Source organism: Hirundo rustica, chromosome 4, assembly GCF_015227805.2.
Source record: "Hirundo rustica isolate bHirRus1 chromosome 4, bHirRus1.pri.v3, whole genome shotgun sequence".
Lineage (NCBI taxonomy): Eukaryota > Metazoa > Chordata > Aves > Passeriformes > Hirundinidae > Hirundo > Hirundo rustica.
Window position 1 is genome coordinate 50824505 of NC_053453.1, and position 17146 is coordinate 50841650.

Consider the following 17146-nt stretch of genomic DNA (forward strand, 5'->3'; position numbering starts at 1 on the left):
AAACAAGAACAGTGAAGTCCAACTTTGCTGCAGAGTCTTCCCCTAACATTACCAATACTAGAACCCTGAACAGTTGAACCCCTCATTAGAAGGAAGGTTGACCTAAGTAATTAAGGACTAAAAATGAGACGCAAGGAGTAGTACAGGAGCTTGAGAAACTGCAACATGTAAAGAGCTGACTTGGTTTGAAAGACAGTTGTCTGCCAAGGAAAGCTAGAGCCTCCCTTGGAATGGAGAATGTAACCCCCTTCACTCCAAATTATTATAATTTTGCAATTAGGGGCTTTCAGGCAAAGATATGGGAATAGGAGTAACAGTTCTTTACTAGGAATATTAAAAATAAAAACCCAAAAATACAAATGTAGTCGTACAAAAAAAACAAGCAAGGAAGCAGACAAAATCCCGGAAAGAACCCTGAGAGAGTCAGGGATACGACCTGGCACCCTGGTGGTCAGGGTGTTGGAAGCAGTCCAAATAAATCCTCCTGGAGTAACAAATGTGGTTCTATGGAGTAGTGATGGTCCTGTAGAAAGTCCAGTGGTGGCGAGATGGGCCCAGTCTTCCTCAGGGAATCCAGTGGAAAAACCACATACCTTGTGTGCTTCAGTCCCAGTTTTTATCTAGCTAGGAACAGCTGGCTCCTCCCCCACTGTGTGGAGCATCTCACAATGGGATGATGGAATGTGTCATGTCATTGGTGGGCCCTGATGGCCCATTATCAGAAGATGTCCCCCTGGAGGATGGAGGGGTGGTGAAAGAGATAAGAAACACTGCCCCACCTGGTTTTAATGGATGGGCCATTATCAGAAGGCATCTGCCCCCGTCCCCCCGGAGTTACAAGAGAAGGATAAAACATCTCCCAAAAAACCAGCTTTCAACAGATGAAATAGAATACACATTTTTAGGTTACAGAATCCAATACAAGAGCTCACAGCTCGGAGAAGCTTAGGAGGAAAAGTAGATCATAACTCAAGTAATAGACTTTTTTTCTATAGTCACCAGAAGTTTAACCCTTTCAACAAAGATATTTCTGGGAAAAGGAGATAAAACAGTCAAATTGGTTGACTTATCACCTACTGCCACCTACTATGTTTAATATATTTTTAACCAAATTTAAATGATCGACATATGCTATGAAGAAAATTCCAGGTTCCATGAAGTTCAGTTGAATGGTACCTGTCTCTGGTAGGTATTCACTGATACAATCTCATAGTGAAAAACAATTCTTTCACAAGTTCAGCTTGGCCTGTCAACCATTCCTTTGAATGAATGTGTACCTGTAAGATCTTCCTCAAACCCAGGGCTACAGACTATAAAAAACCAGCTGCTGACTCAAAACAACAATTTAATAGCTGAATCCTTGATACTACAGAAATAATTTTTTTAAAATAGTATCTGGTCTATAATTTTTGAAGTAGAAAAACTACAACTCTTTGGCTTTGATAAATTGAGAGTGCAACATCCACAAGACATTAAAACACCTCTAAGTATTTTGAAAACTCAGACACATTCAGGTGACTTTTTTTCATGCTATTGTTAAACATGTAGACAAATTGAGGTAAAATTTAGGCAACATTTCTTCTGTTCAAACTCTTTGAAACTGTTTCTCTTCCTATTTCCTAGTTCTGCAATTTAAGTCACATATTGGTAAGACCACACATTTTCTCCAATATCTCAGCTGGAAATATAAACCTATAATTGCTATCCTGTACTGAATATAAGTAAACTCCTCAACACCTTTTAAGAAATCATGCAAATACACTGAAAAAATTAGGAGCTACCAGCTTCCATAAGCATATCTTACCTTACTGTGTAGATGCTGTCCAACCATCAAGACATGATTATAGGCTTCAGATTGAATTCTCTAGATCAAATTATTTGATCTGCTTTTAGAGACAGATTTCCACTGGACTATGCCTTTGTCTGTTCATTCATCTATTCTCTACTAAAAAAGACTTGAAGCCTTTCCAAGTCTCAAATTAAAAATATGCTATTCCTCTCAGGTATTATTTCAGGGCTATTAAACCAAAAGTATATTTTTCAGTCTTTCCTTAATCTTTTTTTGCCTACACTACTTTTGCCAAGGGGCTAATAAAGAACAGCCAATACGGATTATAGTATCAAATTAAAGGAGGAACTTAAGTGGTTATAACTGGGAAGCACAAAAAAGAAATATTGTCATTATTACTCTGGGACAGGAAAACTTGCTCTCAAAATGTGTCAAGACTAAGATTTCTTGGCACTGAAGTAAGAGTTTGAACCAGCAGACTACAAAGCCTTATCAACCTAAATACTGACTCTAACGAGGAAGAGGAATATCAACAGTTATTACTATCTTTGGAGGATATGGCTGGCAAAAAATATGATTTTTAGAAATAAAACACTGTTATCGTGTGCTAGAAAGTACTATAGAAAAGTGCTATAGAAATTACATTTTCTATACAATTACAGAGAAGAATTAGAAGAGTCTAATGCTTTAGAGAAGTAAAATAAAAGGTATTTTAAATATTGTGTGCATTTATGAATTAGAAATAACACATGCTTTACCTAAGAAGCATCATGTTTTGAAGAGTTTGAATAGGTAAATGTCTCCGCCTCATTTTGAGTAATTTTAAACATCATGATTTTCAAAACTCATCTGAGTTTGTATATTATTAGAGAAACTGAACAAAGCTAAAAATAAATCAGAGGCACAAATAAATTGAAGGAAGCTAATACAGTAAGAAATTTAAAATACCACATAAACACATGAAATCTAATTGCAGCATCCTAAGTGGTCCTCAGAGGATGCCTCTTGAGTACAGAACAAGAACCCTCTCTAGCCTGAAGGACATGAATCTAACCATTCTCAGAGCACTTCTCCTACGTACAACATATGGCTTGTTAAATGGAAACAAGCACAGGAAGCTAATTTGTTCTGTAAACAGTCAGGCCCCAAGAGAGAAACTGCCTATTGAAACACTTACAAGATACTTTAGCTTTCTCATTCTCCTGAACACACAGAAGCAGCTTAAATACTTCTGGACCAATTATCACCCAGTTGTGCTATATTCCTCAAGGGCAACTGTAGGAGATGATATAGGAAGCGATGAAACTGTCAATGACACATGTAGACTGAAAATCTTATTCCTTTATGTTCTTTTAGGATGTACCCTAACAGTCTCAGCCTAGGCCTCTATTAAATCTAGTTGTAAGGTTTCTCATAAAAATCCCTACTAGATGAAAGCTGTGCAGTGAATTAATCTGGAAGAAAAGCCTCTTAAAACCCAAGCAAAGCCAGCATCCATGCACCAAACTCACTGCGCCCCACCCCGCAACCCAAAAAAAACCAAACCAAAAAAACCCAAAAAACCAACAACACCAACAAAAAACACTCACACCACTTCCAACATAGACATGGATAGCAGCACACCCCATGGAAGCTTTGGAAGTGCTGAAAAGCACAATCTGCTGTCAATCTATTGCAGAATTCCAGCTACAAATAAACCTGGTGTCAGCTTAACATCTTACTGCATACTGCAGAGCCAGTGACTCTGCCCCATTCCTAGCTTGAAAGAACAAAGTGAAATTGAGCACAGAAAAAGAAAAAAAAAAAAAAGGGAGGATCGTACTGGAAGTGTTCAGAGTATCTGGCATCCTCCATGTCCTCCAAACAGTAAGGATCATTTGTGTTCTGCTTTTCTTGGAATCATGACAGAAATAAGGTGTCCCAAGTCCTCAGAGCTCTTGGACATCATAATCACCAGCTATGAATCCAAATAAATTTGTGCTTCCATAGTAGACACAGGGAGGAGGAAAGCACAAGGTGGACAGATACACCTGAGGGCTCAGGTGTCCTATCAGAGGGAAATACAGCTCCAAGGCTGACTTTTCCACTCCTGGACATTGCCATGGAGTTTGTTCTTGCTATGAAGGGGGAAAGGCAATGAAACAGCTCAAAATGAGACTACGTTCTACTAGCAATTGCAAAAACACCTGAACTCTCTGTGATCTGCTGCCATTCTTTGGCAGCCATTGGACTTTGTGGCTTCTTGAAGATGATGGTAAGCAGCATCCCTGCAATGTTCTGTTCCAGGATGGCAGAGGAAACCACCTGAGTCAGAGTCTCTCAGCTGGCTTTCCCCAGAAACCTGCAAAACAAAGTGATAAGGACACAGACTCTGTTGTTGCTATATACAGTCTAGGGATCTGGGCCCCATATAGAGACTTAACTGAATTTAAATATTGTAAAACCTCCTCAGAACAGCAATTTGCACAGCATTCAGGGAGTTGAACTGCAAAATTTTCAAAAGGAAGCAAAATAATTTTGGGGTGGTAGACAGTCCTCTACTGGCAACAGGTTACCAGTTCCAGTTCTACCCCCACATTCCAGCACTACAAGAGATCTATATAGAAAAGCAGATCTATATAGAAAAATCTCAGGCACTAAGTGCACAGTTCTATTTCAGAGCAGATAAGAGCTCTATAACAGAGCAAGAGAAGAGAGGGGGAAGGAAAACACTGCAGTTGGAGGAATGGTGCATTTTAAGGCAATACAAACATCCTTTTTAGTGTATCACGCGTGGGTATGATTCCTAAGGAAAAAGAGAGATATGTGCAGCAGCTGTAGGCCTAACTCACAAAGTAAAGAGTCTCAAAACTTCTACAGAAATGGATAGGCATGATTAATAGAAAGTGTACCTAAAAATCACTTACACAAAAGCATATTATAATTTAAGCTAAAGGACTAGATAAAATTGGCAATGCTCATTAGTTAAATTTGAATGTAGACTGACTCATTTTGATCTTACATTAAAAAAGATAATGGAAGCACTAATATTCAATGTAGAGGGCAGTTTCTCCGGGGAAGAAGAGAATCCTGGAAAAATGCCTTGGGAAACCCCATTCTCAGTGTCATAATCAAAAGGCTTATTGACACGGTCTCTATGCAAATTGTTACTAGAAAGTTCTCAGTTCTATGTGTTATCATAGGTTGATTTTTGGTGCAAGAATTTTAATATTCTTGATTGTTATCCCCCATTGGACCTTTCCTCAGACCACACCTTAACTCCCCACCCACAGCAGAGCGTAGAAGTACCCCTGTCTGACCCAAGATCACGCCTTTGGCCTCATGCATTTTGCCCCTTGTTACTGCTTTGGCCAGTTCACTCCAATACAGTGGATGCCTTATTGTTTGTTATTTTTGTATTATTAAATTTATTTTTCAGACAATGGATCGAAGCTGTCTCTCTCCATTTAAGTTGCCATCAGGCTGGGTTCTGAGGAAACTCAAAGGGGTCTGACAGTCTGGGCTCAGACTCCAGGGAGTTTCAGTTCAATCCACACAAAAAATTGCTTTTAGCCAAGTTCTCTTTTCCTTTACATGTAACATCGAAGAAAACAGCCAAATCTGATGATACAACAAGACTTATTTTATTACAATAAACTTTCTTCTTACATTTTAAATTGAAGAAGTTGCTTTCCTGGCTCCTATTTTAATAATTTTTCACTGAAATTTTTCATACTTTCCCTGCAAATCAGATGTATTCTTCGGCTCTTCAGACAGTTTCATCACTATTCCTCTCCTTCCACCTCAGTTTCAATTACTTACAGCCAACTCCAGACTTCTACATATGTGAATGCAGCCATCCCAGCACCACCTTCTGTGAAGAACAGCTTCCTCAGTTCCAGCAACAAGCACAATGCTTCTGTGCTGTCACTCTTCCAGAACATCCAAGAATGTAGTATTTATCTCACATTTCTTCAAGTTTCTGTACTATTTGCTTCCTAGTCACGTCAAAATTGCAATTTTCTCTGAACTCTGCTCATGCACCCAATGATTTCTGCATTAAACTGTGATCAGATTTTTTTGTTATCATCATAATTTTGTTAGTGTTCTCAGAGAAGAGAACTTTCTGCCCTGGTTCCTCACGGGAAACATTTTTCCTGTACCTTTTAACCTGTGGGTCTCTAAGTTCAGCCTGACAGGGTCCTAAGCAGTAAGGACAGCAGAGTCTCTGGGATTGAGGGACACAGGCTAAGAGAAATCTCCTGCTCCTTGGATCTTCAGCTACTCCAGGGGGTACTGATGAGCTCCCTACTAACTGGACAGTAGAAGCAACTCTGTCCTGAACATTGTGGACGTATTCCAAGACTTTGTTTCCTTTTTCCTCCACACCCATATTTATTACTGTTGCTCACACCATGCTCACCTGTCAAAGCACTTTTGATGCAGTTCACAAAGCAGCATAATGTTTAGACTGTAAACAAAACCACAATTAAAGATGCAGCACTTCCTCTCCATCCCATGTATAAAAAAAACTGACTCAGAAATTCAAATTCATTTACAACTTTGGCCAATATTGCCTGGATCATCTTCATTAAGTACTGTACATACTTGGAATACAAAACATTGTGTTCTTTTCTATTGAATTTCTTCTCTTTACATTTCTGCCAGCAATACTTTGATTATACTGACCCGTATTCAACAGCACCTTAGAAAGAATAGAATTTCAAGTAGGAAAAGAGCAAAAACTAGTGATTGTCAAAAACAGGGAAATACCAAGAATGCCTATTAAATTTTATGAAATGCACACAAAAATACTAGAAGTAAAAAAATTCATTATTCAGTACCAGTTGAGATACTTGCTACAGTACTTTTTACAATCAAGTAGTTAGAGAGTGTTCTACTGCCAGCTACAAAAACATGAAAATCATATTAATGCTTGTGCAGTTGCTCATAGCAGTTGAGAGGCAACTGAATACAAAAAGGCTTACTAGGTACCAAATAAAATATCACTACCCAATTATTTAGAAAGCATTTGTCAAGTATAATTAGTACAAAACATTGATATTTCTACCCTATTTTGAACCTATAAATAGACTCTATTATTATAAAAAAAAAACCAAACCAAAACAAAAAAACATTAAAAAACCCATAAAATCACATATTACCAGGCAAGAGATCAACTGGGCATAGAATCCCATGTAAACGAAGCTGACAACTGTAAAGTGTCTCCATAGTATAAACTGATGTTACTTCAAAAAGAAAAAAAATGTAAAATTCACACCTTCTTATAATTTTCAATATATAACTTTTAAGCCATTTCCATTCTCATTTTAGCTGGTTAGCTGTACTCATCCTTTGATTGGAATTGTGGCACAGTCTCTTCCACTTCAATTACAATATTGAATTGCAGATTTTGCCACGAGAAAAGAAGATTCCGGATGTTCCCTTTAGTAGGAACAGCTCATGTATGTTACAATGCACTTTATCTCCACAGGTTTGAAGCATGAAGGTTCTTACTGCAAATGGGAGGCACAGCTGCTGTAAACTAAACATCCACTCAATTTGGTTTGAACATCAAGCACCAAAAACATGGCTGGTTTCATTTTTCAAATGAAGAATGCCCCTGCTTCTTCCCATTCTGTACTAAATGAAAATTTTTGCATCGCACCAACAAAAAAAAAAAAAAAACACAAAAAAAAAAAAAAAAGTTTTTTTTTTCATCTTACATAGTTGTGTTCATGGCTAGAGAGTATTTAGCCATCAGCCTTGGCATAAAATACAATTTCAAAGTACTATATGTCTTTTTTTTCCTTCACTGTTAATATTAATTTCAACTATTTTGAATAAATCTTAATATAATGTCCTTACAAAACTGGAAGCAACATACTTAATATGTAAATCAAGATTTAAGGATTATAATAATGCTTATTAAAAACAAGACTGAATGCAAGTTGATTTGAAAAACATGCATAAAAGTACGCAAATATACATGAAAACATCATGAATGCAACAATTCAATACAATTCACAGCTTAATGACTATCAGACAAAGCAGAACTTTCTTTCCAGCTTAAAAAAATTGGTTATCTTTGCAACATTCAGCCCATTAATCAGAACTTCTGTAATACATAAAGAATGCCAAGATTATCAACAGTCACATATACTTTGAAATTAGGGGACACATGTATTGACTTGAGGTTTGTTCCATTTGTGTAGAAAGTTTGTAAGCATTCTCCAGTAGTAACATTCCACCACTGTAAAAAATAATAAAAACACACTTTCAGTTCGATGAAGGAAGTTCAGAATAAAATCTATTGACAGGCTTAACATGGTTAGCACAGTTGACTGTTTTTACTAAAGAGGTAGAATTAAAAATAAAAACATCAAATTAATTAACATTAAAAAGAAACAATCTTTAAGTAGAATAAGTTTAGGACTAACTACTAAACATAAGGCTTTCAGATGAAAAGAAAATTCAGAAAGACTGAAGCTTTTAAATCTCAAGAAAACATACAAAAATTCAAGTACTGTCCCTAACCCCATCACAAAATGCAATCAATAGACATAACTGCAATATATTCAAACTTTTAAAAATTATGTATTTTCATATAACCAAATGAATACATGAAACACATTGCCAAATAACAAACTATAGTTGAATTAAAAACTTAGCTAGACACACAAGAGTATTGATCATATATATGTTTGAAACCATTTGCAGTTTTTTTAGTAGGACTGACTTGTTTTTCAGTGAGATTACAATACCTTTTAGAATACACAGTAAGCACAAACAACAAAGAAATCAAGAAACCTTCAACCATCAGTTCACTGTAGTCTGAAATGTCACATTTCTCAGAAAAACTGTAGACCAATACAAAACTGGACCTAACACAATCCAGCACAAAGCTGTTATTCCATAGTGCCAATAAGAAGTCTACCCTCTATTCCTGCAGCATTTGAGTGCAGCAGCAAAATATCACAACCGATTATCTTCTGCTTTGATCACACTGAAAAGCAGATGGTATTACTACTTTTTTAGCTTACCCATCTCATGAAATATTTAACACGATAGCTGTGTGCATAATACAGATTTGCAACTACACAGCTACAACGCTCTAATTAAAACCACTGTTCCTGAAGTGTCTTATTTGATGAAGACCCCCTCAAAAAAAAGAAAAAAAATGAACCAAAAATGGATCTTAATGAGCTTTTGAACCTTTGTTCTGAATAAATGAGCAGGTGCTGTGCCAGTGGGTACCATTCACACAACAAGTTCAATAGCACACAGGTGGATACACTTCATCTGTGGTTAAGATGACTCACTGATTTAAAGATGTCAATCACGTAACTCAGTCCAACTCAGCTCAGCTTTTAGGTGTCCAGACTCCTAAAATTTTCTGGACTTTCCCTGACTAGTATCTCCCTGCAAAATGGCTCTGTCTGTGTGTGTGTGTGTGTTTTCATGCACATCATACACATCTATCTGTAGATCCTAAAAGTAGAAATACAATACTTTCAGAAGACATTGTGATGAAATATGGTCCCACAACTGGGAAAAGAAAAAAGCCATGTTTTCAGAGAGAGCAAAGAAGATACTGGGAACTACAGGTCAGTAACCTTCACTCCAGTGATTATTATGGGACAAGTTTTCTGGAAGTCATTTCAAGCCCCATGAAAAACAAGGATGTAATCTGGAACAACTAGCAGAGATAAACCACAGGTAAATAATGCTGATCCACACAAGTGACTTCAGCTGACAGTAATGGTGTCTCTCCAAACAGCATGGCAAGACCAGTGGATGTGAGCAACTTTGACTTTAGCCAGGCCAACAGCACCATCTCCCATAGCAACCCTACGGTCAAATTGGAGGGATAAGGAGTGGAATACAAGGTAGGTAACGAACTGAGTGGACTGTTAGTTCAGTCACTGTGTGTTAAGCCCTGCCCAAATACAAGAAAAACACTGACAAACTGGAGCAAGCCCAGCACACAGTCATTGATGTGGCCAGACACCAAGAACAGATGTCATGGAAGACAGAGCACTGCATTTGTTCAGGAGGTTGTCTTCAACTACTATGAGGGTTAGAGATAACAGAGTCAGCCCCTCCTTTCAGGGCCCAGAAGCAACCCTGTTGGACTGGGGGCAATATTTGATGGGGCAAGGCCCTAAACAATTTTACCTAACTCTGCAAACTACTTCTAGCAAGAGGCTGGACTAAATGAATTCCAGAAGTCCCTAACATTCTAAACCATTCTACATTCCAAGAAGCATCACACCACCATACTGTGCAACTACAAGATAAAATGAGGAGGAAGCTAGAGACACAAAGTATGTCTTGTTCTTTAATATAAAATGAATATCAAAAGGTGCTTTCAAAACTAACTTAGAAAATTCAACTCTTTGTTACATCGTTAATGACTTCAAAGAATTAGGCTGATAGCATGTCTAACAGCCAGACACTGACCAACAATCAGCAAAAACTCCAACCCTCTGAGGTGAGATCTTTGCCACCTGTCATTTCACATGCACACAAGTGGAAAAAAATAAAACCAACATAAAACCTCATGAGAAATCTAAAATTACAAAGAACCCATTCCCAGACTGTAAAAAAGGCCACCTCTTCCCCTTCCCCAAAAAAACGCCCAGTAGATGACTGAACCTATGAAAGACCGCTGAAAATACTGATCTCCTCCAAACATTACTTATGAAATATCTTTCAAGGCAGAAAATCATCAACTGCTATTTCTTCTGAATTTCTACTTATGACAAAATTTAAACCAATTAAAAAAAAAAAAAAAAAGAAGCCTGATATAGAGCATTTTTCTACTCATTATAAAGAACACAATTGCTACCAAAATTGAGTGGCTATCAAGGCAGACTAAAATGACTGGGATCCTGAAAATTTAAGATGTTAAAGAAGGAAATTGCAAATGAAAATCTGAAGTCAATAAAAAGGGAATGCATGGAGTTTGAAAACAAACCCGAATTCTTAAAAGACTTTTTCAGGGGACTTGGAGATATGAGAAGAAGTGAAAAACGCTAGACCATCACAAAACTGAAGCAGCTTTGTGTTAAGTAAAATGTTTCAGGTTTGTTTATTGAATTAGTCTTAATCATCAGAGTACTGCCATTTAATAATGTATGACAGGATATTTTACTATTTCAAGGCTTACCTTAAGATAGCCTCCAGATGACACAAGCATTTTACTGTCAGGAGAAAAGGAGAGGTCTGTTACCCAACCCCCATGTGTTGGTTCTCCTTCATCTACAGTAACTGGGGAGCAGAAGTGAAGTAATGCACCTGTTAAAATGTCCCAAATCTAAAAGAGAAGAGAGAGTATTTACAGAAGAAAACTTAACAGGAGGAAAAAAGCCTCAAATAAAGAAACTGGAACTGCATTTTTCTGCATTAGAGGAAAAGAACAACCCTTGCAAATACGTATTCTACTTGAAGTGACAAAATAATTTTTAAAAAATCTTGTCTTAGAACTGTATCTTATATAGAGGATTTAATCACACATGCAATTCACAGTAGAATTTTTATTAAATCATGTGAATTGGTTCCCATTCATGGAACATAAATCTATCAATATGGTTACAAACTACTGTCTCATGTGGCAAACTTTGCTACTTTCACCCCGATATTCACCACAATGCTACGGAATTAGACATGCAGAACACACACCGTAAGAACTTACAATAAACTGAATTATAAAAAACCATCAAGATTAGAGCAGTACCCTTATTTCTCCTTTGTCATCTCCAGTGGCCAATAGTTTGTTATTAGGAGAGAAAGTACAGCACCGTACACAGGCCTCATGGTCTTTCAGTTCATGAAGAACAGATGAACTTTCAAAGCTCCATATCTAAATGGAAAACATTACAGAGTAGTGAAAAACAAGCTCAAAACTAATTATGATTTCTTTCTAAAAGGCATGAGCATTAAACTAAGACTTTTTATACATATGCATATTTGTATGTGAATTTATCTAAATTCTAAATTTATACTGTAGAGTCTGGTTTTCCTTTTTATTACCTGAATTACACAAGAATATACTTGCTACGAATTACTGAAGTGATTGTATGTATCTTTCCTTGGAATATACATTTTAAAAATACCTACATTTTTACAAGAAAGTTGAGAATTACAATCACTTGAGAATTATATTTTAGAAATCTAATGTAATGCTTTAGGAGATCGGGCAGCCCCAGTTCACTTTGTGCACCTGCCTTTTGAACCTATGAACAGATACTTCACTGGAAGTCTCAGAAATTTTTTTTAACTTTACAAATTAAGAATGCCAGGCTATCAATAAATCGATACAGAGAAATAAACAAAGTGTTCTGCACAAAGCTGTGCATTAAACATGCATTTTGTTTGTACAGAAGCCACTAGGCTTAAGTTATATCCAAGATCAATTGCGAATGACTGCAACAGCTTTAGAAACATGTTGATGGATATAGGAAATTTAAAACTAGAAATACAACTTATTCAAGGATAACTTGAATAAACACTAGTTACCGCAAAATGAAAAATATAGATTACTTTTCAGAACATATACGGCATCACTTTTATCTTATGCAGAAGGTAACCAACCTTTGCAGTTTTGTCAGCAGAAGCAGATGAAAATTTACTACCATCAGGTGAAACAGCACAGGAAAGAACAGCACCTCCATGACAAGCAAAATCTTTTTCTGGCTTTCCAGTAGTGATATTCCAAACCTACCACATATACAAAAGAAAAAAAGGGCTACTTTTTTAACACAGTAAAAAGGTTAAAACACTTGCATCTTACACAAGAATATATAAAGGATAAAACTCAGCTAGATAGTTCTAATGTGGCCAACATTTTGTTATACTTACTGGTATAGTTAAAATACAACAGTGTCAATTTTACTGAAAATAGAAAATCCAAAATTTTGTCTTAAAAGTCAGCTTACACCTTAAGATTGATTTAGTAAAATGTCTGCCCACACAAAATGTAGGAAATACCAAATGTCACAACAGACAGTCAAATGTGTTTGATGTGATTTCTCATTTCACAGCCTTTTACTCACCTTAACGGTTCCGTCAAATGACCAAGAGAGAATTTTTGAATTTTCCAGAATTCTAAAATCCTTAATTGCTTCTTTGTGCCCTCTTAGAAACACACATTCACTTAATTGCCAATTCCATACCTAATCATAAAAATCACATATATATATTTTTAAAAAGTGAAACAGCACACATAAAAAGCATGAACTAAATTTTCATTTTTAAGTAACAGGACTAATAACAAGTTCTTATGGTGGTGGTGATTAATTAAAATGTTAGATATTGAAGTGATCCATAATGGAGATGCTGAAGATTGAGAGTGCTATAGTATTTAATGGTCAACCTATGACAGAGTCTCCTATAATACACATATAATCTTATTTACAAAGTGAATTTGATACTTAAAATTCACTGATAATTAAAGGGGAAAAAAACCAAACCAATAACTTTTAGGCACCTCAGCAGTTTGGGGTTTTACATCTTTGATCATAACAATATACAACATATAAACTTATTTCACCTGCAGACCTCATGTTTTGCTTACTTAAGTTAGATTTCTTTTATATTTTCAAAGAGCACTTTTTAATGAAATGCCATTTTGCTTTGCCTTTTTATAACAAAACGACACTTCTATTTTTAATTCAACTATTCACTGCAAAATGAGCTAAGTGTAATTTTTTTCTACCGAAGCTATTAAGTACCAATTCATTTGAAACAGCGACGATTTAATAGTTTTCAAAGGAGCAGGTTTGGTGAACAGAGAGCGGCGTGGGCAGGTGACAGTTCTGCCGGTTTAAGCAGGGTGCCGTGCCCAGAGGGAGCTGGCGGCCGGCAGAAAGGCGCCCCACGGCAGGCCCGGGACAAGGATCCCAAGGCTGAGGGTCAGCACCCAGGAGCACTTTGCTTTGGAGGTCTGATTCAAACTCCACGTTCGGCTGTGTGGCCTGAAGGCTCCTGAGCAGCTGGACCACGAGCTTAGGGATCCTGTCAGCACTCTGAAGCGCTCTGCAGGACAGACTAGGGCTCAGCAAGCTCAAACTGAGACACGGATCTTTACTGCAGAACTGCACCCCTTAGGTGGATAATGCTAACACAGACACACCAGAATACACCTCTAGAGCAAGCCTACCTTGCTGAGAAGCAGAGGCTCCTAATTCGAGCCCACATTAGTGCAGGCACTCTGTTTCTAGCTGGTTTTTAGCACTGCACTGGACAGGGCGGACACACCAGCCCGCTCAGACTTTTTACATCATTCCCTAAGATAGCAGAAGCATGAACACTGACAGCATCCCAAACCCTCATTCCAGAACTGCTGAGTAACCCTTGTTTGAAAACTAATGTTTCTTTTACGCTTCTCAAAGCCTTTCTATCATCCACAGCAGTAAAAATAAAGAATCTGTAATGTTCATTATCACATAAGGCATAAAGGCTACACCTTCTACAGCCCCTTGCTTCTGGATGGAGCGATACAGAATACAGAGGTCATTTACTGAGTTTACATTATCTGCAATATAAAAGCTTTTCATTTTAAACAGCATTATCTTTTTAAATATTGCCCAAACCTGCACAACTGAATTGTGAGCGCTTATGATGAGAGTCTGACAATCGGGTGTAAATCGACAATGCTGCACAGATGTCCTGTAGGCCTCCCAGGACTTCAGAACCTTCCCATCTGACAACTGTAGTACCTTTACAATGAAGAATGCAATAACTGCGTTTATTTGACACACTTGAGGAAAACAAATTCTTTTTTAAATAACTTGAGATTGTAAATACATGATTTTAAGTCACTGGATTTGAACAACCAAAAATTCCTATTAGTTTAGTCTGGGTAAAATGAAATTCAGAGCTAGATTATTAACATTATCTTTAAGTAATTTTAATTTAGACATCACTCAAAAATGTAAATTGAATTACAATATTGAACAATATTATTGTACAAAGTCATCCAAATGACATTTATTTGAAAAGAAAAAGCATAAAGAAGAATGTTTTCCTACTATTTTTAAAATCAGATTCAGGGTTTAATACCTTTATTGTTCCACTCTCCTGTCCAAAAGCTGCAAATTTAAGATCTTCACTTAAGCAACAGCAGGAAATAGGGGATTCTTGGGCTGCTGTCTGCATAATAACATTGTCTGTATTTCCATTGATAAGCTGTAAAATAGGAAGGTAATTAAGGTATTACAACATTTTAAAATTTAAACTTAAATAAATTACAATATGGACCTGAGAATACCAAAGGGAACAGTTATGAACTTTAAATTACAAGTTACTTTCATAAATCACTTTGGATGTTGGTGTACTTAGCACTTGGTGTGGGAGGGCCCACAGTGGTAAGAGTGTAGCCATTATTTCCTTTAGCACAAATCTGGGCTCACACGTCTCACTGCCCCAGTTGGAGAGGATTAATTCAGCTGTTACACAGAGCTTTGAAGCATTACATAACTTGGCATTTCCAGTGTAACACCTGGTCTATATGTGCCACACACGTTACACATTGCTGCGCACATCTGAGCCACTTGGAGGGCCCACGGACCCCTGCATCATGAAGGAATAAAATTCTGGTCCTCTGCATCCAGACTCAGCTTCAACATCAGTGCAGAAATTTCCCCGCAAACCCCATTTTTTCACTTACTAAACTAGGCACAGTGTCTAGATACAAAAATGTTATTATAAATGTTATTATACATCTGCTACAGATTCAACTCTTGAAAGCCAAGAACAAGAGGCTCTTTCAGTGCTTCCTCAGTTTTCTACTGAGATTTGCAGGTAACATTCAAATGTACTAAAATGTTGGTAAATACATCTTACTTGTAAATTCTTATGATTGTAGATAGCTAAAATCATCACTTCACCATTGTGAAACACAACATCTAGGTCACTTTTCAGCACAGCATCAGAAGACTTGCACACCTTCTTTGTTTCCCAGATCTGTTGAAGAACACAATATTTCATTAGCTTTATTAAAGAACAAGACATAAAACTTGCTGAGTAACAGCACCTGTAAACTGAAGGCTTAGAAACTTGCAAGTAATACTGACTTTTTAAAACAATGAAAATGATGCTTCTGCTCTTTTCGATACTAGGAAAAGTTGTTCGATTACTATAGTGATTCCAACAGATGAAATAGAACTCTTTTTTCCAGGCTGACTACAAGACAACCCTGTGTTCAGAGTCATAGCTGTAACATCCAAAGTTTTCTAATCCAAAGAGCAGCATTAAAACTCAGTTACAAAAAATATGAAATACAGATTTCTATATTTCAATTGCTTCCAAAATTTCAAGAATGTATGTGTTAACTTGGGAGAAAGGGAGAGGTTACCTTGGTAAGATATAGCTCTATTTTCACACGTTTTAATGAGACATTACAATTACAGAAATCTATCCTAAATATTAACAGGCAAATATATCTAACAATGAAACATATCAAGTGTGCTAGAATCCTCAAAAACCTTCAAAATTACCAATTCAGATAAAATGTAAAAAAACCCAGGTTATAATTACTCTTGAAATGCCATCAGACTTTAAAAAATCATACAGATATAGAGAAAATTTAGACAAACAGTAAATAAAGCAAAAAAGCCAGCACATTTTACTGTATATGTAAATTATTTTATAACAAATATTTAAATTTATATTGACTATAAACTTACATAGAAAATACAGAAGTATATTTTTATATTATTTCACAATAAAAAATTTCTTAAATGAGCAACTTAATAATATGTATCTAAATTCAGATATTTCAAAAAAGACGATATCTTACGCGTATTGTCTGGTCATCAGATGAAGTCAGAAATAAAGATCCATCTGGTGAAAATGTCACACAGTGAACCCAGCTCATGTGTCCTCTGCAATATGCCACTTTTGATAAAGATCTAATATTCCATAACTACAATAAAAATATGAAAGAAAAGCTCAAATGGATTCTGATTGCATTTACAGTGAATACAATGCAAGTACACGTCATTACTATGTCTTACAGTATTTTCTTAATTCTTATTCTGAAATCAAATGTAACAACAACTGTGTCAGCTTATCAGACTTCAATTGTCAGGAAAATTGAATCAGCAGCCACGTGACTGCCACGATCTTAAAAGACACAGGAAAAAAAAAGCCACAGTAAAAAGAAAATACAAATTCCACCTGATTATACAGATTGAAAACCCAAAAGACCCCAAAACAACAACAAGAACAAACCCCAAACTAACCCCAACCCAAAACCTGATATTTGTACAGACCTACTTTAGCCATGCTAGCCTCAAAGTTATTCTACATGTTTCCTTCCTTCTTACGTAGCAGCACACAGAAGGAGAGAGGGTTTGGTTTGAGTTAAGCAAT

The 17146-nt window shown here is 36.6% G+C and overlaps 1 protein-coding gene across 4 annotated transcripts in view; it reads right to left on the reverse strand.

Moving 5' to 3' along the window:
* Positions 1–5390: 5390 nt before the first annotated feature.
* The window catches only part of APAF1 (apoptotic peptidase activating factor 1), a 31929-nt gene continuing 20173 nt past the window's right edge, over positions 5391–17146 (reverse strand). For 3 of the 4 annotated variants that reach the window (XM_040061232.1, XM_040061230.1, XM_040061231.1), the window contains exons 19-27: positions 16572–16697; positions 15617–15736; positions 14834–14959; positions 14365–14490; positions 12826–12945; positions 12365–12490; positions 11508–11633; positions 10941–11087; positions 5391–8021 (exon numbers count right to left, since the gene is read on the reverse strand). In XM_040061232.1, coding sequence (XP_039917166.1) covers positions 7878–8021; positions 10941–11087; positions 11508–11633; positions 12365–12490; positions 12826–12945; positions 14365–14490; positions 14834–14959; positions 15617–15736; positions 16572–16697 — 1161 coding nt within the window. In that variant the 3' untranslated portion in view covers positions 5391–7877. Of the gene's footprint in view, positions 8022–10940; positions 11088–11507; positions 11634–12364; positions 12491–12825; positions 12946–14364; positions 14491–14833; positions 14960–15616; positions 15737–16571; positions 16698–17146 lie in introns of those variants that run through there. The other variant, XM_040061233.1, reaches the window with a different exon arrangement.